The sequence below is a fragment of the Larus michahellis genome, chromosome 2 (genome assembly GCF_964199755.1).
Source record: "Larus michahellis chromosome 2, bLarMic1.1, whole genome shotgun sequence".
In the NCBI taxonomy this organism is placed as follows: Eukaryota; Metazoa; Chordata; class Aves; order Charadriiformes; family Laridae; genus Larus; species Larus michahellis.
This window is the reverse complement of record NC_133897.1, coordinates 142,528,770-142,552,437: the sequence shown is the minus strand read 5'-3', so window position 1 is coordinate 142,552,437 and position 23,668 is coordinate 142,528,770. Positions and strand designations below refer to the sequence as shown.

Sequence of the window (23,668 nt, the reverse complement as noted above, 5' to 3'; positions counted from 1 at the left end):
AACAAATGGTCTGATTTCTGACTCGGTCGCTAAGACATCCTTGCCTTAGAGTCTATTTAGACTTAAGAGATGCTAGAATAATGCCTGTTATTTGTGAATAACAGTTGTAAAATGCTTTGTTTGAGAGAAAAGGTAATTATTTTTTATTTTAGTTAGCATTGGAGGGGGGCGGGGAGGGAATCCCTGTCAACCAGATCTTTAATACTTGGAAAAATCCTTCATACACGTGCAACAGATAAGTCGCGTAGCTAGCCCTTGTGAGGTTTTGAGCAATGTTAATCCCAGCAAAGTTCATGTGAGTTGCAAATGCTCAGCATCTTGCAGAATTAGACTGTATTTATGAGAAGGCTAATGTTGTTAGGAAAAGAATAGATTTACATGCATAGTGAGAGCTGTTTGTAAATCAGCAGGTGGTTTCTAAAATATAAGAAATTAGCAAAATGTTTACTGATGCGATTTCTTTCTGAAAAACAAACCTGTTTAAAAACACTTGAACATTAAAGCTTCAAATGCAGAAAGCTGATTGGCTTTTCTTCAGCCATCTCAGGTCTTTCTTACGTGTGGGTTGAATGCACAGACTCTTCATTTTCGGTCTCAAGGACCTCATTTTATCTTTTGAAGGGCCTGGTAGGAGGGAAAAAATAAAGAAAATAAAAATTTCTTGCAAACAATATATTTCAATGGGAGGCATATTTCTATGAATAGACAGGGAAAAATCAGGTGATACCAGAACATCTATGTTTTACTTTTGTATACGTATGCACATACTTTCATACAGAATACTAGATTGCATGTCTCTTCAGTCATATAAAACCTGCTTGGAACTGAATTCATTAATGATGCAAATCATTATTAAAAGACTACACTTCTTTAGAATCATACATACAGGTCCAAGCAATTCTTTAATCATAAGAGTCAAAGAATGTCATGTCTCTAATTAAAAAAACATATCAAAATCCTGTACACTAATTTGCCTGTGTGCCATTTCATATCCTCATTTAAAATTAAACCCTGCCCCCTACCCTATACATGGCTGTTGAATTGTGTATGTCTTCTCTGGAATAAAAAAAAAAAGGGAATTCAGTTCAGAGATCTTTAATCCAGTTTCCTCTGTTTTATTTCATTTCACAGAAAATCTTACCCTTCACCACTGCCCCCCAATTCTTCATTTGCCAATAGTATTGAGGGGGAAATTTGTGCCGTGCTACTTATACATAATTTAAAACAATTGTGCTAGCTTTAAACCTGAAGTCTTTCTTCATCTATCATTTATCTCATGATGTTATCTTTTGTACTCGGTACCCTTCAGTAAGCACAGCCTGACACGTCTTGTGGCCTTTACCTTCTGCGATAAAAAAGATTGAAAAGATGCTTGGCACCACCTGGTGAAGATGAGGCAACCCTGGAGAACTGTGCTGCAGGAGCAGGTGACTGATGCTAAGAAATGTGCCAGTCTAGGGACACAGCTGAAGGGTTGTAGTAGGGAAGGGGGAGGGGAAGGGGAGAAAAAAAAGAGCAGGAACATTAATACATCTTCCTGAGGTTTGATGGGACATATACTGCCTACTGTTCCATCTGGTGCTTATGATAGCATGGCATATTAGCATGCTGCAAGTTCATAATGTATTCAGGGCGAGAAAACACCACTTGCATACCAATTGAGGCGTCCTCTTTCTCGGAGCTGCCTTTGAATTTCAATGATGTTTATGCCTCCTAAGCCATGACTGAACTGAGCATTTCCGCTCACCGAGGAATAACAGCAGTGAGGGACTCTGGCTCGTGTGCGTTTTCTTTCCCCTCTCTTTTTATTTTTCTCCTTTTTTTTTTTTTTTTAAGTTCTTTTCTTCCTGCTCTCTCCTCCCAATTTATTTTCTTTGGGGAAGCTTAAAGACAGGTTGAGGTTTTGGACTAGCTAATTACATAGCTTCTGTTAATATTACATTAACTTCTTTTTAAGGTTGTAGTCTATTGTGGTTTTGCTTATCTCGAAATGCTTAAATGCACTTTTTATGACATTTTGATGAAATTACTCTAAAAGCAGTGTCATGAAGCATTTAAAAAACAGCACATTGCAATTCTGCTTTATATTCAGATTTCCTGTATTGCTGCATTAAAGAACAAACAATACCCTGAATTCTGCATTTCATGGTAAATTATTTGGGCCCTGCCTCTTCAAAGACTTGATTTTAATTTCAAGTGTGCTACCATAATAGGATAAGTATCTGAAGTTGAGCAGGTATGTAAGTCTTTGTAGGAGTGAGGTCTTTTTATCGATCCCTTGCAGGAAATGTACTGATGTGTTCGTTTTATTTCTCCCTACCCTGTCCTCTTTGAAACTCTGCAGAGATTGACACTTGACTGGAGACAATCTCAAAACTGCACCGTAGAAACTCTCGACTGCACATTTTGTTTCTGAACTTGTCAAAGATTGTGATCCTTTTATGGCTCAGTGCCGTGAATCGCTCTGCAGCCCTCCTTCCAGTAAGGTTTTGAAAGTGTGAAGTTTACATACAGGGTAGGGTATTTGATGTGGGATTTTCAAGTGTCTGGAGTAATACATGAGTACTAGTCACATTTGCCTTTGTTGGTGACTGTGCTTCTAAACTGCTTCACGCATTTTGAAAGTCCTACTCTGAAAAGGAGACTAAGCTTGCAACTTGAAGAGGGAAGAATATTAAAACCGTTCCTCTAGTACAGACCCGCTTAATGAATGCATTTGGTATCTAGTCCTCTACCTGCACAGCTGGACTCTTGCTCCTGCCCAGAACCAACTGTGGTTTGAGGCTTTAGCTTAATCTTTAATGCATATGACTGTCATGCTAATACAACTTTAATAAAAATGTACTAGGTAGCACTTTGAACTCCTTCACTCTAATTTAGTATTAATCCACTTGATTACTAGAAAAGAAAAGATTTTGCTATAGTTCTGATCCTTTCTTTCCAATACATCCAGCCGTGACTTTTATAAATACATATTTTCAGACAGTCATTTAGCCACTCTTGCATAGATAAGAAATGAAAAATGCATTAGTCATCTTGACAAAGAATAAATTGACTTCTTTCGGTGCACTATCTGAATATCTGTTGTCTGATGGCTTAAGAACATTCCTTGTTTATTGATAGTGCATTTAGACTAGATATTAACGTCTTGGCTTAAATGCTAATTATTTTTTTTTCTTAATACATTCAGGAAGGCTAATGTTACTGAATAGGAATGTGGAGGAGGTAGTGTGGGTAATTCAAGCAAGTTTAGTCAGCACTTACAAGATTCTTGAAATGTTTCTTGATGTCCTACAGAACTGTTAACATCTGCACGGCTTGTGAGAAGAGCCACATTTATTACAGCTGTATGCTAGCTAGAATGCAAAAGAAAAGAGGGGGGGGGATCAGAGTTAAGAATGAAGCAGCTGGCTTTCAGTAGAGAGATTTATCATTTTAGTCTCATTACAAACCGACAGTAAACTCTACTTGGACTCTTCTGCATCAGCTTCTTTGAGATGGCAGGTTCAAGGCTTGGGAGTTTAGCTATCAGTAAATACAGTCCAACAAAATACACACAGTTTAAAAGAGAACAAAGCTTTTAGATAAATAATCAGAAGTGAAGTTTAGTGTTTCAAGGAGTTATTCCAGTATGACATAACATGATGCAGAGCATGTGTTCAAAGTCTACATTTGAGATGGTAAAAAAAAGAGAAAGATAGATTGTTTTAGACAATAAGACAAAGAAACAGAAGAAGTGGAGGGGTAATAAATGAGAATGCTGCTGGCTCCCTGCAGAACCAAGGAGGTCATCCAGTTTCTTGTCCCCATTCTTGTCAGGGGTTGGGGTCGCTGGAGGAAAGGAAGGTATGATGAGAGGCTCCCGAGATCCCTGGCCTGACTGAACCGTGTAATAGTACCTCGGTGTGTTTGTTTCACCTCTTCTTTCCTCTCTTTCTGTGCTAGAAGAGAAAGCAAGGGAAGAACAATCAGTATCAGAATTCCATTTTCTGTTTCACTACTTCCTGTAAAACAATCACATACACGTCTCCAGAATCAGGGTTTTTTTTGTCCAAGTTTGGTTCCCTCTTCACCCATTTCTTTCTCAGCCATTGAGGCAGGTTTATACCCAAGCTACGCTGATATTGGTAGCTATTTGTAAGTTGTCACAACCTTTGTTCATCTCAATTAAGATCAAAGACTTTTATAGTTTTGTTTTCTCATTTATCTGGTATTTCTTTTGTTTCCCCTGGTTAATGTAGCTTGGCACGCTTGCTCTTACCTTTTATCCCTGCACATTTTAAGTGAACCCATTCTGGTTTGCTCAGTTAACTTCTTGAAAACGTGCCCTAGCCATTCACAGTGGGAGTACCAGGATCTCTTTCTGTGTCTCCTACTGTTTCTTAACAACCTCAGCAACCGAGGAAGCTGCACATCGACGCTCCTGTCCTTTATTGCTCTCCTTAAATGGTGGTTCGGAATCGTTTTCTAATACTTTCTAATACAAAACCTGTTGCGTGTTCGCTTATAGTGAAAGCACAAACAGCTACCCATTTAGAAACAGGGCCAATAGCTGGACTCTGCTCTTCATCACAAGAAGACTGTTGTGATGAAGAGCATCCTTTTCTTGCAAGAACTCTTTTTAAGAGTTGGTTGAGGTATCTTTATCTACTCATGTGTTTCTGCTGTTCATACTGTGATCTATAGCAGTGTCCACTCTGATACCCTACTATGCATTTTATCCCTTCTATCTAACCTTAGACTTTCTGCTGTTACACTCATCATCATTTAATTATAGCACGTGGCATTGTAAGAGCTCTAATATATAATTTCTGCCTCCTCTTCTTTCCATTCTCCTGACACCACAGCACAGGCAAAAGCAAATTTTTTAACATTTCAGTTATGAAAATGACTGCATTTGATACATCAGTGTTCACCACCTCATAACTTCTGAGGCAATGGTTTTAGTTTCTGAAAGTTTATTTCCACTCAGTCTTGTGGAAACACATTTTATCTTAATTTTGTGCAGATTGTTGGCATTGAACAGAATTATGTGCAAAACGGAGTAGCTCTGTAAGTCAGCGCTCATAATCACCTTTGGAAATGACCTGTTAAGTTTCTAATAGGTCATTTGTATGCACAGTTACTGAAGCTACTTGCTCTGTTGCAATAATTATGAAAAAGATAATGGATAGGAACTCATTTGGGGACAGTTACTCTTGTTAACTGTTTAGCATTTCATCCAGATACTCCTGTTTTCCCCTTTTTAAATTTTCCTTTCATAATTCCAGAATTTGCTTTGGATAGTTGTTGCAGTTCAGCAGTTCTTTATTTCTTCATATCCCAAGCAATTTAAAGCCTACCAGGCAACAACTGATGTGTTTTACATCTTCTATTCCAAGTGAAGACCATAAAGAAACATATCCTCACAGGAGATCCCAGGGCAGTCACCGTCTCTCTGTGCTTTTGAATTGTCTCTGCAATTGTGATTTAGCTTTTTAAATATGTATGTGGTACCAGAAAGATGTTTGTAAAGATCTATGTGAGCTGCTCTGTTGTTGTTGTTATTATTATTTATTTATTTTTTTTTAATTTTTGCCCTGCTTGCCATTTGACCTCTTTGACTGATTATAGGTGCGAAGAAAAACTTAGTTTTGTTTTGTTCTCTGCATTTTGGTGCAAAAAATAAATGGTGTTAAGTTTTGGTGGGGTATTTTCAAATTCATAGCTCATCACATGGCTGTAATTGTGTGAGCACGACCTGGGTTCCTATGAGTGGATATAGTGTGTGATTGTTGTCATGCTGCTGCCATGATGTGCTGCCTGCTGCAATTTCACTTTTTGAGTATTTCATATAGAAAGCTATCTCCAAAACAGGATTTGGGTGGGGTGGGGGTTGGGTGGGGTGTAAGTTAAGTGGGGGGTGAAACATCTGGCTTGTTTGGCTGGGGTAGATAGGTGACAATGGGAGGCACTGAAAACAATCTTCTGTTGCAGCCAGTACTGTCCAGTTATTCTTTTGAAGAAGAAATATTAATAGCCAAAATTTAGAGACAAATACTTAATGTTGTTTTCTACTCTGGAAACAGAATAGTACATACTGATGTATACATACACAGTATCATAAGCTTTCCTTCCTATATCGCACAGCTGAGGTTAACTTTTGAGGATGGAAGGAACTTTTCTTACAGCATCTTCCTTGAACTTTCTGAGTCCTGTGCCGTTTATTTTGAATTTTCCGCACAGAGAAGGAGTTTCTCCCTCTGCGGCTGCACAATATCGGCTCCCTCTGGTGGTCAGCAGTCACCTGGAAAAATTTCCAGCGACTGTTTGCCAAAGCGTCCTCCCAGCCGGGCAACAATTCTCGCAGTGTACCCTTTCATCGGACACTCCGGTCCCACCTGCGAACGCTGAAGGTGCATCCTGGGGCTGTTGCCACCTCATGGGAAGAGGATGCCCTCTCAACCACCTTCTACCCTGCCTCAGAGTTTCTTTCCTTCTCTTTTCCTCATTTTCTGTTGAATATTCTTCCCTTTCTCATAAAAATGCCTCCTCCTCTCGTTAATCTGCTTCTCAATGAAGCAAAATGTGGATATCCAAGTAGACCCAAAGCCAAATGTAGGGCGTTTCCATAGCACAGAGTTAAATCTGCTTTTCATAAGATTCTTTTCGTGTACACGAGATTCTTTCATGTACAAGAAAACTTACTGTATTACCAAGGGTTAAGTGCATCCGCGTTGAACATTCAGAGTTCAAATGCACCAGACCTCTTTACTTTGTCAATATTTCTCTTGCACTTGTAGCATTGAGTGGTTTCTCTCTGGTGTCTGACTTCTCACCCTGCAATTTCCCCTCCCATTTAACACTCCCTTCAGTGTAACTGGAGACTTCTTTCTTTCTTACAATTTTCTAAAGCAGAATGAAAAAAAAATAATAATCACAGTAAGTATTTTTATATACAAAATCGAAGAAGTGAAACTTGGTGTGTGTGTATGTATCACACTGTATGTGTATGTATCATACACGTGATGTGTACGAGTGTGTGTGCATACACACGCACATACATGCACATGTGTAGAAGTAAGCCATGGAAGACATACTGATCCATAAAGGTCAAAATTAAATTGCTGTGTTGGAATAACTGGTTTAGTTGCAATAACTGTCTTGATGAAAATTAGGTTCTATAAATAGAAAACCTTTTGATTTTGTGTATTTGTTGGGGTGGGAGGGGAGAGGGAAGAATACATTTGATTTGACTCTGCTGGGCATGAAATGAAGCATGTTTTGTACAACTGTCAAGCAAGGTAATGCTGTGATACCTAAAGTTGTTCTAATATTTTGCTTATGTTTTTTGTGGTTTCTGTAGTAATTGCTGATTTTTTTTTTTTTCAATTCAGGCTTTAGCTGTATGGGTTGGTTCTTTTTGGTTGTCTTTTTGTGTGTGTGTGTGTGTGTCTGATATTTAAAATTCAAAACATAGGGAAGCTACTTTAAAAGAAGAAGTTTATTGTGCAAGACTGAGACTGTTGTGATACTTTAAGGTCTAGAAACGTTGCGTGTAATTGTGTGCCCTGTGAGTGGTCTCATTAGTTTGCCTACAGCTGTTTTCAGTATCTATAGTTAAGCACATATTCCTGAGTGTTTCTGGGGCTGGGCACTAACAGGCTAACCCAGCACCTCTCTTCTGGGGTGAGCTAACCTGATTTCGGTACCAGTGTGAATTTTTGTGTATTCACTGTCTTCAGAAAGGATTTTAATCTGCTTTTACGTTTGTTAGTCTGGTTTTACATGACATACACAAGTTTCTTCCTTTCCCTCTTCCTTCACATGCTTACATCATTTTATATTAACATCTAAGTATGCATGTGATATATTAAATCACACAATTGATTTCAAATATACTTTTGGTTTTGCTAATGGTAACATTTGTTTTGCTTGTGAGCTTATTTATTTGTCAATAAGTAGTGTTACCTCATCTATGAAAGTATTTGAGATGGAGGGTCTTAATTTCATGTGGAGTTTCTGAGAATCTCTTTCCCCCCTCCCACCTCCCCACTGCTCCTTTCAGGTGCGATCCAGTGCCCAAAATAAAAGACAGTTGGTGTGACACGCAGCATCGAGGAGGGGCTGACTTGTAACTAATAATGAGTATTTTCTCACACTCTGTCTAGACACTCAGTCATGTAAACACAAGATGTCTTTAATGGCATCATCTGATGATGTGAAATGATAGTCTGTATTTCAAAAAATGCTGAAGTACTGATTAGGGTAATAAATTGCACTACTTGAGGACTGTCAGTGTATAATACCAAGATAGGGGAAAAGCCTATAGTTTCAGTTTTCTGTCGCTGGTAGCGGCAGTAAGAGTGGCAGCGCCTAAGTGAGGGTATCTGGGGAAATATGTTTCAATACGTATTTTTTGTTGGTGGATTAATACCTGTCTTGGCTGTCTGGCTAGAAACCAAGGAGTTAGTATACCTGGTGACTGAGGAGCATGGATTTTCGTGTATGCCAGCCACACTGGTAGAGCACTCTGCCCCTGATTCTTACGAGGCAAAGGACCTAGATCTCTACAGGAATATTTATACCATCTGGCTTAGCAGCCTTAGGAATTAATAAATTAGAAGCTCTAACTCTTCTTTTCACTGATTATATGTGTGTCTAGTCTGCTAATTTAGCTGTCTGCATTAGATGGGAGAAATTAGCAGCCTTCCTCGGACTGGAGTGGTACTTGCTCTTGGGAGGGAGTTTGGCCACCCGTGTTTTCTGTCTTATGGGTAAGGTCTCACTCCCCAGGCATACACATTTGGCCTAACAGAACAAAGTTTTCATCATTTGAAATACCACAGGGAGGAATCGGGTTCTTGGATAGGTAAATCTGTGCAATCTGGTAGAGCGGAGATTTGGAAACTTGATCCACGAGGTGAGGAGCAGTCTGGCCCAGACTGACCAAGACCACTACAAACCTTAGAGGATCTTGACTTGTCTGTGACAAATTCCACAGTTAAAAAACAAGCAAAGCCAGATGTATATCCATTACCTTCTTAGTAGTCCCTCTGTCATCTTTTCAGATGTATAACCATGGAAAATATCACCTCCTATACACCCATGTTTGATTCATTTTGAGCCTAAAGGACTTCTGGCATGTTTTATAAATATAAGCAGTGCCTTTGAAAAGTACAGCCATAATAACTTTTTTGCTGGCAGAGTAATTTAATACATAAAGTTGTCCTGAATGTAAGTAAGTTATTTTAGATTATTTTATCTAGTCTGTATTGGAGACTTCAGTTCTAATTAAATCTAATGGAATACTGGTATCAGTACTCTCTCAGGACTTTTCTAAAATGGGTACAGCTGTGCTTTACACTGTGTAAGAGCATTAAAAATAAAGGAGTTCATATTTATTTTGCTCCAGACTTTAAGCTGTGTGTAACAAACTATTTACTGTTAATTTAGGACCGTACAAACTTTGGATTGAAAACATAAATATGCTTCTGAAGAGCAAGTTTGGAAATTGGTGTTGGGAGAGAAAATGTTCTTACTTCTGGTGGGAAGGAGCTGTGCTGTGTGTGGTTGGGTACGTAACAGCATACAAACAACACCAATTTGATGCTGATGGCGTTTCAGTTTCTTGGGTATCAGTCTAACTTCATCTGTAGTTTGTTAAGTAACTGGCAATCCTGACAAGGGTATGTCTTCCAGAGAAGATGGTACAAAAAGGAAGTAAATTACTGGTCGGGGAGTCTCTGGGAAGCCACATCCAAAGACACCCCAGTGGTTTCCTCTATAAGTATAGGAGAAGTGAAGGGAATGATTGCTAATGTGGAGGGGCTGTCACCTCCGTAGCTTGTAGTGGAGGACAGGGAGTGGGTTTGGCCACCAGTTGCTGTGATTGTTCTTCAGTTCTTCATGCTGGAGGCAATGGATACGTCTTGTTTCACTTCACTTGGGCCTTCCGTGTTCTGTGAGCTGGTTTTGGAATAGCAGTAATAGTTCCTGCGACATGAAAGAAAACCACTCAAAACACACAGTTCTTAGTTTGGTAACTTGTCAACAAAACGAAGAAGAAAAGATCCAGGAAACAATGTAAACAGGAAAATAGTATTTCGATAATGATTGTGTGTCTGTTTGCTTATTTACTGCTTTAGTTATGCATACATAGAGGCATTTTCATGATGCTTGGTGGGGTATTCAGAATAAATCCACATTGTCTTCACCTTTGTTACGGGCCAACTGGTATGTGTTCAGCCATGACAAGGGAACTTGTAGACTTTATTTTCTGGGATCTTATGGAAACTTAGGGCAGCTGCCACAATTTGCCCCTTATTTTGCTTGTCTGTTCTTGCTAAAGTATTTCATAAACCATTGTTGTCGTAGTAGATCTAGATCTAGAATGTGTTCTTCTTCCCTGCATTGCTTTGTATGTTCAAGCAATTTTAGATGGTAAAATCTGCAAAGCTGTGAAGGGGGAAGGAGGAGAGGCATTTAAAAAAGAAGGCGCAGTTCTGACAGGAGTCAGGTTTTAATTATTAAATAACTGAAAGTGAATTTATCATAGTTTTGAAGCTGTCAAAACATGTCAGATTGTTAAATGAGAGGAAAAATATTATTTTTCTACTTCCCCCCCCTCTTTTTAAATGAAATTATATGGTAAGACAAGTTTATTTCCTTCAGCAGAAAATAATATGTCCAAGCAAAGCCAAGCCATAACATTTTTGTCTCAGCTCTGAAACTGAACTCATGCATTGCTTATTTTATAATATGTGTAACTATCTGGCCTTCAGCTGCTAAGCCACGAGCGTGGGACATGTTTTTTGCCAGTCAGCACCTCTCAACTTAGAGAACTGAAATGAAAGAGAGTGCTTCTGCTTTTTCAGTTGGTTGTCATGATGGTAGGACCAGTCAAGGTGCCATTATGGATGAAGAACATGACGCAAAACATTGTCTGTCATTCGGCTAGTTTACACGATCCACAAGCTCTTCCTACTAAAACAGGGAAACAGTAGCACAAAAATCCCTTCCAGCTTTCAGGAGACAGAGTGGCGATTGCATTATTCTCGAGGCTTTTTTTAGCACATTTGAAGAAAGCTCTGATAACTTAGCCTGAGATAACTTCAGTGAACTCCCAGGATGCAGAATTTCTTCCAGCTCCTGCATATTAAATGAGAAGAAATGGGTAAACTGAGCGTGCTTTCATTTATTCTCAAGAATAGCTGGTGATATGAAACATTCAACTAACTGAGCAGAGGAGAACCAAGATAAGACTGCAGCAAAGTTGTGATACTGCTCTTGCGAAAGGGTCATCTTCAGTATGTGAGCTTCATACCCGACACGCTAAAAAGGCAATGAAACGTTATGTTGTCTTGAAAACTTTGCTGTGCACATCCGTCACTCGCCCCACATGCATTCTCATTCCTGGTGGATAAAGCTTGCAGGGGTAATGTTTTGTGACAAAAGATGGCGTCTGAGTGTCTGAGCTGCTTTCTGATACTGCCCTTCTGCAAATCACCTAAGGAGTAAAAGCTCTCCGCTGGGGAACTGGAAACCGGGTAATGTTTTCCTTCTAGGTCAGTAATGTGACTGCATCCGGTGCTGACAGGACGTTGTGTCTATAGTATGCCAGTTTGAGATCAGTTGTTTATAGCACAAAAACATCCACTGTGTTTAGGTCCTCGTTTATTCATTAAGCAAAAGTCAAAAGGGCCAAGAGACAAATGGAATGAAGACTGGACCGATCTCAAGCAAGTCCCAGGCATGCTTGGCTGGGAGAGGGTCTGCAGCGGTGTTGTCCAAATGTTTTATGGCTGCATCGGAGGACTTCCAGTTTTTCCCAGGTGTGCAGTGCACGGGGTGGGTAAGCTTTACTGTATATATCAGGCTTATACTGAGCATTGTTGAATGCATCCTTTTCAACCAAGGCATCCTTTTCAACCCGCAGTGGCAGGCCTGAGAGTCGGGAGTTGTGGGTCTCCACAAACGGTGCCTTGTAATGGTGCTGCATGGCTTGGCCAGGTCTGAAGGAGGGAAGGTTCTTTACTGACTGTAGTGTGATAGCATTATGGATGGAAGAGCCATGTAATTTGTTCTCTTAGGTGGACTTTTGGGTTTCTGTCTCCCGGTTCGTCACTACTGTGACTCACAACCTGTAGCTACCTGCTTGGAAATTCTATGCTATCCCCCTCAAAATGATCACAATTAGTCCAATGCCATCTAGGTAGCCATCCATCAGTATTACATCCCACAGATTTAGGTCTCAGTTCATATAGTTTGGGTGGCAGGGGCGGGTTCTAATCCCGTGTGTCATATGCAGGATTTGTACTTTCTGTGACTTTAAAGGAAGCAAGACAATGGGCTCTTTTAATTTGGCAGTTTTTATTTTTATTTTTAACGTGTTGGCACAGAAGTTGTAAGTACTGTACAATCAATATAGAGCGTCTTTTAAGAATCTTTCATGCCTGAATATACATCTGGAACTGTTTGCACTAACTAAAAGTAAAATAAATGCCACAGCATATTATACCATACTTTTTTTCATTTAAAAAAGGAAATTGAAAACACACCACTCCTAGAAATGCTTGACATTGAATTGGCTATTGAAATGGTATCAGTAAAGTATTTATATATTCCATATTTTGTTCCATACATCAGCTTTCCTTGATGCGTTAGACTTGGAAGGGTGCCACGTGAGCTGAAATGTTGCCATATATGAAAGACCGCCTTGTTTTAAAAATGGACTAAATCTTATAGGATGCAGGAAGTAAATCAGTTTGAATACAGGCACATCTCTCTCTGCCCCTGCTCCTGCTTATTTTACTTTGTCTCTTCCCTATTTATCTTCAGAAGCTGGCTGTGCTTACGGTAAATATCAGTGTTCACCTAACAGCTAAATATAGTGATAAAAATAACTCCTACCATAAAAAAATGAATGAATGACAAGAACAGTATAGTTTCATGAACCAAGAAATACACAGAAGAAATATAATAATTTAAAGTTGGTTTTACAACATTCTTTAATTTAAAATGGAGAAAATACTTCTGTGGTAAAATCACAGTTCTTCCCTCTACGCTGTAAAAGAGACTCAAGAACGTATATTTCAAAATGTTTGGTTTTTTTTTTTTTAAATAAAAAATATAATCCAAAGCAAATGCAATAGATCTCTGCATACTTGAAACATATTTTCTGAATTTTTTCTAAGTCTCTCACTGCACCAGAGGGTTGTGTGTATGGATTAGGACTAGACCATTATTTCACCATATATCTCCATCCTGAATTGATTGCAGCGAACACTGCAGAATGAATTGCAGATGTCTCCTTTTCCCTCCAGTTTGGAGGACCTCTGGTTTCAGCCCCATTTGATCTGAACTGGGCTAAGGAGTGCAAATCTGTCACTGTTTAGAGGGATTTGGTGGAAGAAATCTTTGCACCTGAAAGAAGTCTCTCTCTCTGTATACACAGCCGGCGTTCTGAAATGTGGGATGCCATGGGATGCTGCCGGTATGAAACTTTCTGTTGTGTCCTTGCTAGTTCAGGATTATTTTTTGAAATATCAGAGTCCAACAGAAAAAAAAGAACCAGCTTTGCAAATGACGCGTTTGGCTGGACACAAAAGCATAGAAATGTTTTTGAATTCAAGAAATTAAGCAATTTTAAGACATGGTTATCCTTAAAGTTCTTCCAAATTTCAGGCAAAGTTCAGTGTATATGCTCCTGTATTATAAAACCAGAGCAAATGTACATGGAATCTTACACAGGCAGGATTTCACATGTAAAACACAGTTTTTCCTCTTGAGGAATTCTTTCTTCCCCTCCCAAACCCCCATCACCTCTGAATGTATGGAGAGCAGAATATCCGTAGAGAGTTTGTATGAAGAACGTCTATACATAAAAGCCCTCATGGAATAAAATGGTAACATGGTTTAGGGGAAACTTGGCTTGTGAATATGATTTAAATACCATTTTGCCTTTAGATTTCATATCATCAGGCTATTTTTCAACAATTAGAGTAAAAGTTGTTGTTGCTGGTATTTTTTTTTTTTTTAATTAAAAAAATAATGATTTGTTGAAGCTGGAGTTTTAGAATAAGTATCAGATACTACAAGCTGTAGGAGTTCAGATCACAAGAATTGGTAACGCTTTTATCAGTGGTGGCTCTGCTTTGTGCTCCATCGCCACTCCAATCCCCTGAGAGATCTTCCTCTTAAAAACAGAGCTTCTGGGGTTGTGGGTGGTGGGACCGAGGTGGGCGCAGAGCTGCTGCGGGCAGGTGCTCCTGGCCCCAGAGAGCTCCTTTGGAGGTCAGGGGACCAGCTGTAGAGGCAAGGAAGGAACAGGTAAATAACAGCAGTAAGAGCAGAATGGCTCCTGCAGGACTTTTGCTAATAAGGAGGGCTGGAAAGTGGAATGTAAAGGCTGCGATGGAGCAGGCTGTTCTCCTGGGCGCTGTGGTGGTGGTGGTGTCCTCCAAGCACTTGGGAGAGCTTTGCATTTTGCATTGTACTTCTTCAAAAGCCCTTTCCCCCCCGCTCCCCCAAGGAGAGTCGCTGCTCTGACGAGATAATCATGTACCCTGGTTAGGACTGTTTTGAGCTGTGCTTGAAAGGAGCCTTATATCTCCTTACAGAAGACAGGGCTAGGGAACTCACAGACAACCAGAGATAAATCTGTCTGCCTGCGATCATACAGTAGCAGAGCAGGGTTTAGGGCTTTGTAAGGGGGAGAGAGAGGTTAAGCAAAGGTAAGTGGCCTGTAGAGGCTTTTTTTTTTACCCCCAAGAGCTCCAAAGAAAGGTATTTAGGAAAATCAAGCCTAATGTCATTAGATTTATATGAGAAGTGCAGGGGTCTGTGGATAATTTCAGCAATCTGCAAACCGAGTGGCAGACACTGTTCGAGGGAGTAAAAACCAGTTGGATCGTGGTAGAGTGGCAATCTGAAATTGGAGGGCGAAACCAACACGCTATTTCCCACGGCCATGTTCAATTTAAGTAACAAAACATTGCCAGGTTTTTGGGAAAGCCTCCCCCCCTCCAATCTGAGCGCGTTTCTGTTCAAACCTGAACTCTGAAATGCGGCAAAGGAGGGGAGCGGGAGCCGTGCGGTTGGGTGCAGGCTCGGGATCGCTTTTACTTATCAACAGCTGAATTGGAGGATACAGGCTGTGCCTGCTCGCTGCGAGCAGCAGACTGTTAGAGGAGTTCGATTTCTCTCACTCCTTCCACCCACCTCCATCTCCTCTGTGCCTGTGTCTGCGCTCCCACATGCTTCAAATCTGTGTACCTGGACTGCCTTCCTTAACAGTTCAATGTGAGTGTTAGCAGAATGAAAACCAGATGGACCAGCAGTTCCCACTGTTATCTCCCCACCAGCTCTGGCAAGCCTCCCTTTCTCTCTCCTTTCTTGGCATGGCAGAAATATTTGCCTTTATTTAGGAGGGCTTGGGCTCACTGCTGTGCCTCTTTCCCTCTGTTGCAACATGAGCTGAAAGCTATTTATTCCCTTGTTGCTGAGGTTGGTTCAGGTGAGTGCAAGATGAATTCGGCTATTAAGGAAGCAATTAACATTTCAAGATGAGTTTTCATAGTTCTTTATATTAAAGGAATAGCTTGTTGAAGATACAGATTTAACTGTTTTAGTATAGCGATATGGAAAGGAAATTTGTAAAGAATATGTTTTAAAAACTGCTTTTGTTTTCCAGCATGCAATAATTTACTGGTGCTTGATTTGCAAATCAAACCTGACCTGTCTGTGTAGCAGCCTTAATATTTATGCTAATCATTTTGGATACCGCTCCCTACACAGCTGAGGTTTGCTAACCTTAGATCAACACTACAGGTCCTGTAATGCTGTATTCGCCTCATCCTGTTCTGGGGGTGTTTCACAGCTCATCTTCCCCAAACTTGTCTCTGAATTCTATATGAATGACTCCCTTTCCCTGAGAACTAAAGCATTGTCTGTGGACACTTCTACAAAGGGTGAAGATGGCTTCTGTAATTGCAGTACCTGACACACTGCATCTCTGGGACATGCTTCCTCAGTTTTAGGCAGTGAAATTTTGGTATCTGTTATGCGTTGTTAATGTTTGTGAGGGTTTTGTTGTTGTTGTTGTTGGGTTGTTTTTTTGGGGGGGGGTATGTTTTGAGTCTTTTTGTTGGTGTTTTTTTTTATTTTTTATTTCCGATAATTAAATGTTCTGATAGTGGTTTGAGGGTCATTTAAACGTGCCCTTCCTTTGTTAAATGTGTGCATTGCATTTAATTTCTCTTCGTGTCTCTCAGGGCAAATTTCAGACATGAGTCTGTGGTTGAAGTTTGTGTGTTGTTAGTAAGAACAAGGAAAGCATGTCGCAAAGTGGAGTGATGGAATTTATAGAACGTGACGGACTTTGCTATTGTCTTGAACTAAACCCACAGATTTACATGCTTACCCATTAGCAGCGGTGCTTACTTGCTTTGCCAAATAGTTTAATGGAGCTCAGGAAGACTTGCGTAGCACAGTGTATGAAATAAATAACCTTGGCCCCCCAAAAGAAGGGATGGAAGAATTTAACTTATGCCCATTAAAAGCTAAACTTGATCTTACTCATCTTTACTCAAGAAGGCTCGCTAAACTCCTGGCATGAGTAAGGAAGCCTTAATTTTGCTTTCAGTTGCTAAATGTTGTCATGTTTTGCCCATTCTTGATAAATGGGCAAAACATAAGGGCTTGGGTGGTTTTTTTTTTCCCTTTCTAATTTTAGCATAGAGGTGTCCAAAAAGATGTTGTAAAAAGAAGATACATGTATAGCTTCTATATCAAATATCTTGCATCTCTACATCTTTAGTTGCAAGAGAACTGTTCTGCCTGTTTTTGCCTTTTGTTTGTTTTGTTTTCTTGGATGGGTATGTTTCCACTTACCTGTTTTGAAGATTAAAGTTGCTGTTAATGTGTGAAGGTGCAAACTTAGATGCTTTTTAAAAAACAATGGTATGTATGTGTGACAATTGACTTACCATTTTGGCATGTTGCATTTATTTTTGTGGTGAAAGTAAGAATACCGGGGGCAGAGTGGTAAAGGGATCCCGGAGGCACACGGTATTTAACATGAGTATCTCTCCATGGTTACAAAGAGAAGCAATGGAGAGGGCAGCAGGTGTTACAGAGAAGAGACATGAAAAGAGCTGGCTTCAACCAATATCCCACCCAATATCTCACCTGTACTAAAGAGCTTCAGGTTTCAGTTCTGGAAGAGCTGTCGTAAGGGCATTTATTACCTTCCTGTCTCTTCGTCTGTTTTTTCCTCCTGGCTAACGGAAGAGCCTTGAAGAGAGGTGGCATTATTGCAGCTCCAGGAGTGCTTGGGAGGTAGCATCTGTACATGCTAGAAATGGAAACAAAAGATAATGCAGTACTGCTACAAATGGGGTCTTACCATCTGTGTTACACCTTCTTAAGTAAGGTTTAGATGATGTAATTTGGGAAGAGCACACTGGAGTAGATAATCAGGTGTAATCTTTTGCAGCAGGTGCTGAAATGGCTCGCTTCTTGTATTAGCTTTAAAGTTTTTGTCAGAGAGGGTGTGCTTGGGGAAATAAAACGGTGTGTTCCTGTGGTGTGTGTTGCAGATCGCACTGAGAAGCATTCCACAATGCCAGACTCACCTGTGGATGTGAAGACACAATCCAGGCTGACGCCTCCAACCATGCCACCTCCTCCCACTACCCAAGGAGCTCCAAGAACCAGTTCATTCACGCCCACAACGTGTAATTAGACTTATTTTCTTTCTTTTTTTTTTCCATATTCTTTCTATTGTGTATGCAAGAAACCAAAAGATGTGAAGGGAAACCTGCATGACATGGCAGGAGCAGCATTTGGTTGTACTGCGATAAAGTAATCAAGCAAAACTAAGATCACAATACATTAATGCATCTTTAAGGTATTAAGTCCTTCATCTCAGAGTTGTGTTGTTAGTTCATTGACAGGTTGGCCGTAGTGTCAAAAAACAGCGAGCACTGGTTTCCTGTGTACTTAATGCTCATATCAGTCTTTACGTGAGAAGTACAGAAAACCTTCCTCTCCTCTTCTGTGCTATTCTGTTGTTTCCTTTAAAGGATCCTGTTCCCTTTTGTATAGAAACTTTGGTAGTAGTTCTTCAGGATTTTTTTTTAGGTTTTTAAAGTGGGGGTAATTCATAAAGAAAATACTTATCTTCATCCCACTTATGATTCAATGAAGAATTCAATTTAAGTGCTATATAATGTCTAGTTAATATTGCTATAAACCCAAAAATAAAGGCCTTTTATTGTTTTCTCTTGAGATTTCTAGTCTGTGACCACTTCTCTAAACCACTTGGGGCTGCACCTCTGTCTCAGTTTATTGATGTAAACACAACAAGTAACTGTACTAGTCTTGATGGAATTACTCTGCATTCCTATCACTGTGACTGAGATTTGAATTTGGCATGTTGTCTGGACTATTCTTTTCACAGCCATGAAATGATCCACATTCTCTTACCAAGATTTAGCTGCAAATTTTTTGGTCTCTTTTATACTGCCTTGTAATAGTATAAACATGAGAATGTGTTTACATTTCACATTTTAAATAAAACATTTTTAGAACAGTAGAATACATATGCCTAAACAGAATGAAGGCAGCATTTTCTATTTGTCTTGCCTGTGTCTGTTTAGTCCCTTTCTGTCTGTTAAATGCATTATTTAAAATTCACCTCTTTACAGAAGGCCAGCTGGAGGCCTTTGTACTACTTATCCCAGGGAACCCTGTCCTGACAATTTACATCGAACTTAAACAGTGAGGAGGGTTTGTGCCAGCTATTCGCATAAACTCAAATTTAACCCAGTGACCCTGATCCTGCAAAGATTTGTCTGTTTTTCTTAACTCCAGCACCTGAGTCATCCTAGGAGCTGTTCTGGTCTAAAGTTAAATTGTTTCTAGGTTTTTGCAGGATGGGGCTCTTAAAGATTAAGCTTTCAAGTGTGGTGCACTTTGCATAGTTCACGGTAATTTTTGTCAATGGTAAAAGGAATAGGACAATGTTCTTCTTCAATCACTCTTATAATCCTAAGTGTACTCACAAGATTTCTGAATGTTTGTTTATTTGATTGGGTTCAGCACTTTGGAAGCTGTGTGAACCATAGCTGGATTTTGGGGGCTGTTTGTATGAAGACTTGAAGTCTAAAAAAGCCTAATTTTAATTGCCTTTTACCCTGTCAGATTTTGGAGTTTGGCCTTAGCATTTCCAGCTTGTACAGTGAACAGTCACTTCCGTTGGAGTGTCTGTTACATTTATTATTACTACAGCGGGAATGCCTGTAGGCCAGGAAGATCATACTTATTTTCTGGTCAAGAGTATGCTTGTTTTCTTTGGCTTAGATGACTAAAAACTCTTGACGTTCATTAGTTTGAAATATTAAATGCCAAATCCTGTTTTATTAATGACGTGGGTTTGTTCTAGAAATGGTGTAGATCTTTGCCACTTGGAAAAATCGGACATTACAAAGATATATAACTATTAGTATGGGGTGGGCTATTTAAAACAAAAAAAAAAAGCTGCTGCATTTGGGGAGTAGTTCTGTATTTCTTTTGTTGTGGGAGAAATTTTACCTGCTTTTCTCTTTCTCATATGTATTCTAGGTAATGAACTCTGCTGTCCTGTGCATTCTTGATCATAGCCTCAGGACCCTCTACCTAGGGTGACTTTACTAGTGACTTGAGTTGTTGGGTGGTGTCAGGCTAGAGCAGGACATGTGCTTATTCTTCCCAATCCTCAGTTACTAAGTTCATGGTATGATGACTTTTGGCTATGCAAGTTCCTAGCAATCATGATGTATTTGTTTACTCAGATACCTCACTCTCCCGCGGTGCTCAGAGAGCGTGGCTCGGAGCTGCACATGGAGCTCAACTTGCTGAGGCCAGCTTTTTTCTTTTCCCACATCTTATTGTCCCTAACCCACGCAGCTAGAATGGACAACCAAAAGCTAGGATAAAACACAAGCAGAAACTAGGTAACCATTCAGAGAATTTTTTCTGTAGGACCTCCAGAAGGGCACTTCGGTCACTAGGGCATAAGATCCTTCAGAATTATTGTGGTAATGATTTAAATCTGGTAATAGGGTAGTGATTTAAATCTAGTAATAGGTGGCCACGCTCAAAAAGGACTTGCTGTTTAAAAATGAAGATGACTGATGGAGAAAGTGACAAAGAGAAAGGGATGTTTGGCTTCAAAGAGGCTGGGCATTAAGAAATATTGAAAGTTCTTTAGGTTCCTAGCTTGCCATGGTTGTGCTTTTAAATAGGAAACAATTTAGGCTAATACTTCTATGCATTTTTGATTGTAGACAAGTTCCTGTTTTTTGATGTTTTTTGGGATGGTTCTGAGTGACTTCCAAGAAATAAATCAGCACATTTCTCCAGGGCAATGGCCAGCTGAGCACGGCTGCTGCTGAGTAGAGTCATCTGCTGTGTGCCCACACCTGCCAGTGCACCATTCATATTTCCAGAGAGCCATCCTTTTTCTTGCCATTCGCTGTCATTTTTGCGAGTCGGACTCAAACAACCTCAACAGGGTGTGTTTGACTGTTGGTGTTCCAAGTAACCCGCATGGAAAAGGATGTCCTCCGTTTGATTCTCTGCTCTCTTCTGGAGTGTGGATAAGAATCAAACTGAAACCACTGCCAGAAAATGTCTGTTGTTGTCTTCACTATGTCTGCATGAATCTCGTTGCCATAAATTTTGAACACTTAGTACTTTAGATAGTTATTCTCACAGCAGCCTTGCAACAGCAGGGGAATGCTTTCCTATCCTTTTTAGAGATATGGTATTGGCACACGAAAGCCGAGTGATTTGATTGTGGCCTCTGAGAAGTCTTCAGAAGTCTAGTTTCATGCCCTAGCTGCAAGGCTTCAGGCCCCAGTGAGCATGGCACCGTTTGTACCTGCACAAACAATTTTGTGTGCTCCATATGTTAGCAGCTAGGAAATCTGTATCGGAAAAAATAACCTTCTCATTGGGTGGTGTAAGGTTAAAACGTGAAAGTCCTGTTTTATAAACACAGCTGTCAGTTGTGTGTACAAAACACAAGTAAAAATATTCAGAGATAAACTGAGGCTTCGTCAAATATGTCTGCACATTTTTTTTTCTACCCCAAAGAGCAATTTTTTTTGTCTTCAATCATACATGCACTCATGCTCTTTGTCTCTCTGTCTTTTTAAAATCCTCTGACAAAAGGCTGGTATTCAAATGATGCTTTTCAGGTCCAGGAGCACTTTGGGGGGGCTGTGTGAGAGGCAGCTGCTGTTACTTCCAATCCATACACCATTCAGTACCAGCTACTGGGAAATAGATATAAACTGCAGAGTGTCGCTCTGTCAAAAGGCTAATTATCTTTGATTGTGCATCTTAATTAATTTTGAGGTCAAGCACGGAAAACATAAGCTGATGGATTTTCCCCTCTGTCTTCTTTCTCTCTCTCTCCCCCCCCCCCCCCCCCCCCCCTCTATTTTATTCTCCCTTCTCTTTCTTTCAGTAACCAATGGCACTAGCCATTCACCAACAGCGTTAAATGGAGCTCCATCTCCTCCTAATGGCTTTAGCAATGGGCCATCCTCTTCCTCTTCCTCTTCTCTGGCTAACCAGCAGTTACCGCCAGCTTGTGGAGCTAGGCAACTCAGCAAACTGAAGAGATTTCTTACAACCTTACAGCAGTTTGGCAATGACATTTCACCAGAGATTGGGGAGAGAGTGCGTACCCTTGTGCTAGGACTTGTGGTAAGCAAAAAAACCCAATGATATAATGACTGTGATCTTTTTCTCTCCTTTTCCCTCTTTTGTGCTTGACATGTTTATTATATAAAAGAGTGGGTCACATACACTGCATATATCATACTTTAAGGATACGAAGCGTGCAAGAATGAAGTGCTGGCTCTTGCTGCTGGAGCTAACAGAAGTAACTACTAGCTGCCCATGAGTGGCAGCTGTTCTCAACCAGATATAGGCTTGACTCTTTTTGCCAGTATAGTGTTATGCTGTAATGCTGTAAAAGGTTTTCATTGCCCAGGGAAGCTGTGGATGCCCCATCCCTGGAAGTGTTCAAGGCCAGGCTGGATGGGACTTTGAGCAACCTGGTCCAGTGGGAGGTGTCCCTGCTCATGGCAGGGGGGTTGGAACTAGTTGATCTTTAAGGTCCCTTCCAACCCAAACCATTCTATGATTCTACAATGCTATGCTGGCAGCACCTGTAATGTAGACTTACCTTGAATTATATGATGTAGTAAAATATAGTTTGGCTTGCCTAGTTTAGTTGGCTGGGGAAAGGAGAGTGCCCTACATGTATAGTCACGGAATACTGGTTAAAAGGATGAACTGAATATATGTTTGGACTGTGGTTCCACAGGGGAAAACCTTTTCTCAGTATTCATTGAACCCAACAATGAGGGAGCTGATGGTGCATTGCTGCTACTTAAGTCATCTTTATGTGATTATGGCTGAATGAAAATTTCAGCTTTTTCTTACCTACATCTGTCAAATTGGGCTGCTATTTTACACAAACTGTTGTGAATCTGGCCCAGGATTCTTTTTATTCCCAGTGAAGTCCTCTCTCTCTCTACCAGACATTGTTGTCTGCCGTGTATCTCCTTGAGCAATAATTAGATGTACCAGGAAAAATGCTGTTGTGGTGCTTTAATTTGCATTTATTCTGAGCAGCTGCAGTTGCCATTGACTTCATTTGGAGCTAAGACTGCCAGCACTGTTTATTACTATGGCTCAGGTGTCCTCCGCTTGTATCTTCACAAAACCCTACCTGACAGCAATGGGTGCCCCTTCACTTGAGTCTGTGTGAAAAGGAAGTTTAATGTAGGCAGTATAACTTCAGTAAGTCCTACCCTCCATTTGTTTCCATATCCAAAATGCCTGTTTTATGTGGTTTTGCTTGTCACATGGTTCTCTGTGGAAAGGGGAATAGTGAAAAAATGAAAGATGCCTTTGGGAGCATCTACCTGCCCTTGATTTTCGGATCAAGGGCTTGCTAGTTACAGTTGATTTCTACCTTCATCTGAGCTCTGAGGAGCAAATTAGGATCTTTTCCTTGTGAATGTCCACATATCACTGATTCCCTTGGTCAGCCCTGTGCAGCATGTGGTCTTCAAGATTATTCCCTCAGCTGCAAAGTAATGACTTTCCTATATAGTTTAGAACATGGTAAACAAACCTTTTTACAAGTACAAGAGGCAAAGTGCAGGTTTCCTCCTCAAAACAACGAGGAACATGCCTTTAAAAAGTTGTGCATGTTTATTGCCTTCTGCACTGGGAACAAAATTACAAGAGGCTCCAGTAGAAAATAAAAAAAAAAATGTCGAGAGAAGCAGCTTTAACTGATGTTTGAAATGTGAAAACATTTCCATGCTTAGCACCTGAGAACTTAAACTGTAAGCAACAGGCACTGAATGTCTGAGATGCTGGTGGTTTTCTTTGAGTATTTTAAAAAGGTAATAATTTAATATGTGGCATGCTTTTCTTTATCCTCTTATCAATATCAAGAACGAGTTATTAAGCAATTTCAGAGTGCTTTGGTTACTGTTTCTCTTGCTAAGTGTTTTCATTATTTTGTCACCAAGACAGAATTTTTTTTCTCAACAGAATTCTACTTTGACAATTGAAGAATTTCATTCCAAACTGCAAGAAGCTACTAACTTCCCAC

General features: G+C 40.1%; 1 protein-coding gene across 9 annotated transcripts in view; it reads left to right on the top strand.

Annotated features, from left to right (window-relative positions):
- RUNX1T1 (RUNX1 partner transcriptional co-repressor 1) overlaps window positions 1–23,668 on the top strand; it is a 118,460-nt gene that overhangs the window by 46,176 nt on the left and 48,616 nt on the right. For 8 of the 9 annotated variants that reach the window (XM_074577419.1, XM_074577413.1, XM_074577417.1 and 5 more), the window contains 3 exons: window positions 17,580–17,717; window positions 21,497–21,738; window positions 23,608–23,668. The exon at window positions 23,608–23,668 is cut by the window's right edge and continues 29 nt beyond it. In XM_074577419.1, coding sequence (XP_074433520.1) covers window positions 17,580–17,717; window positions 21,497–21,738; window positions 23,608–23,668 — 441 coding nt within the window. Of the gene's footprint in view, window positions 1–9,533; window positions 9,557–17,579; window positions 17,718–21,496; window positions 21,739–23,607 lie in introns of those variants that run through there. The other variant, XM_074577422.1, reaches the window with a different exon arrangement.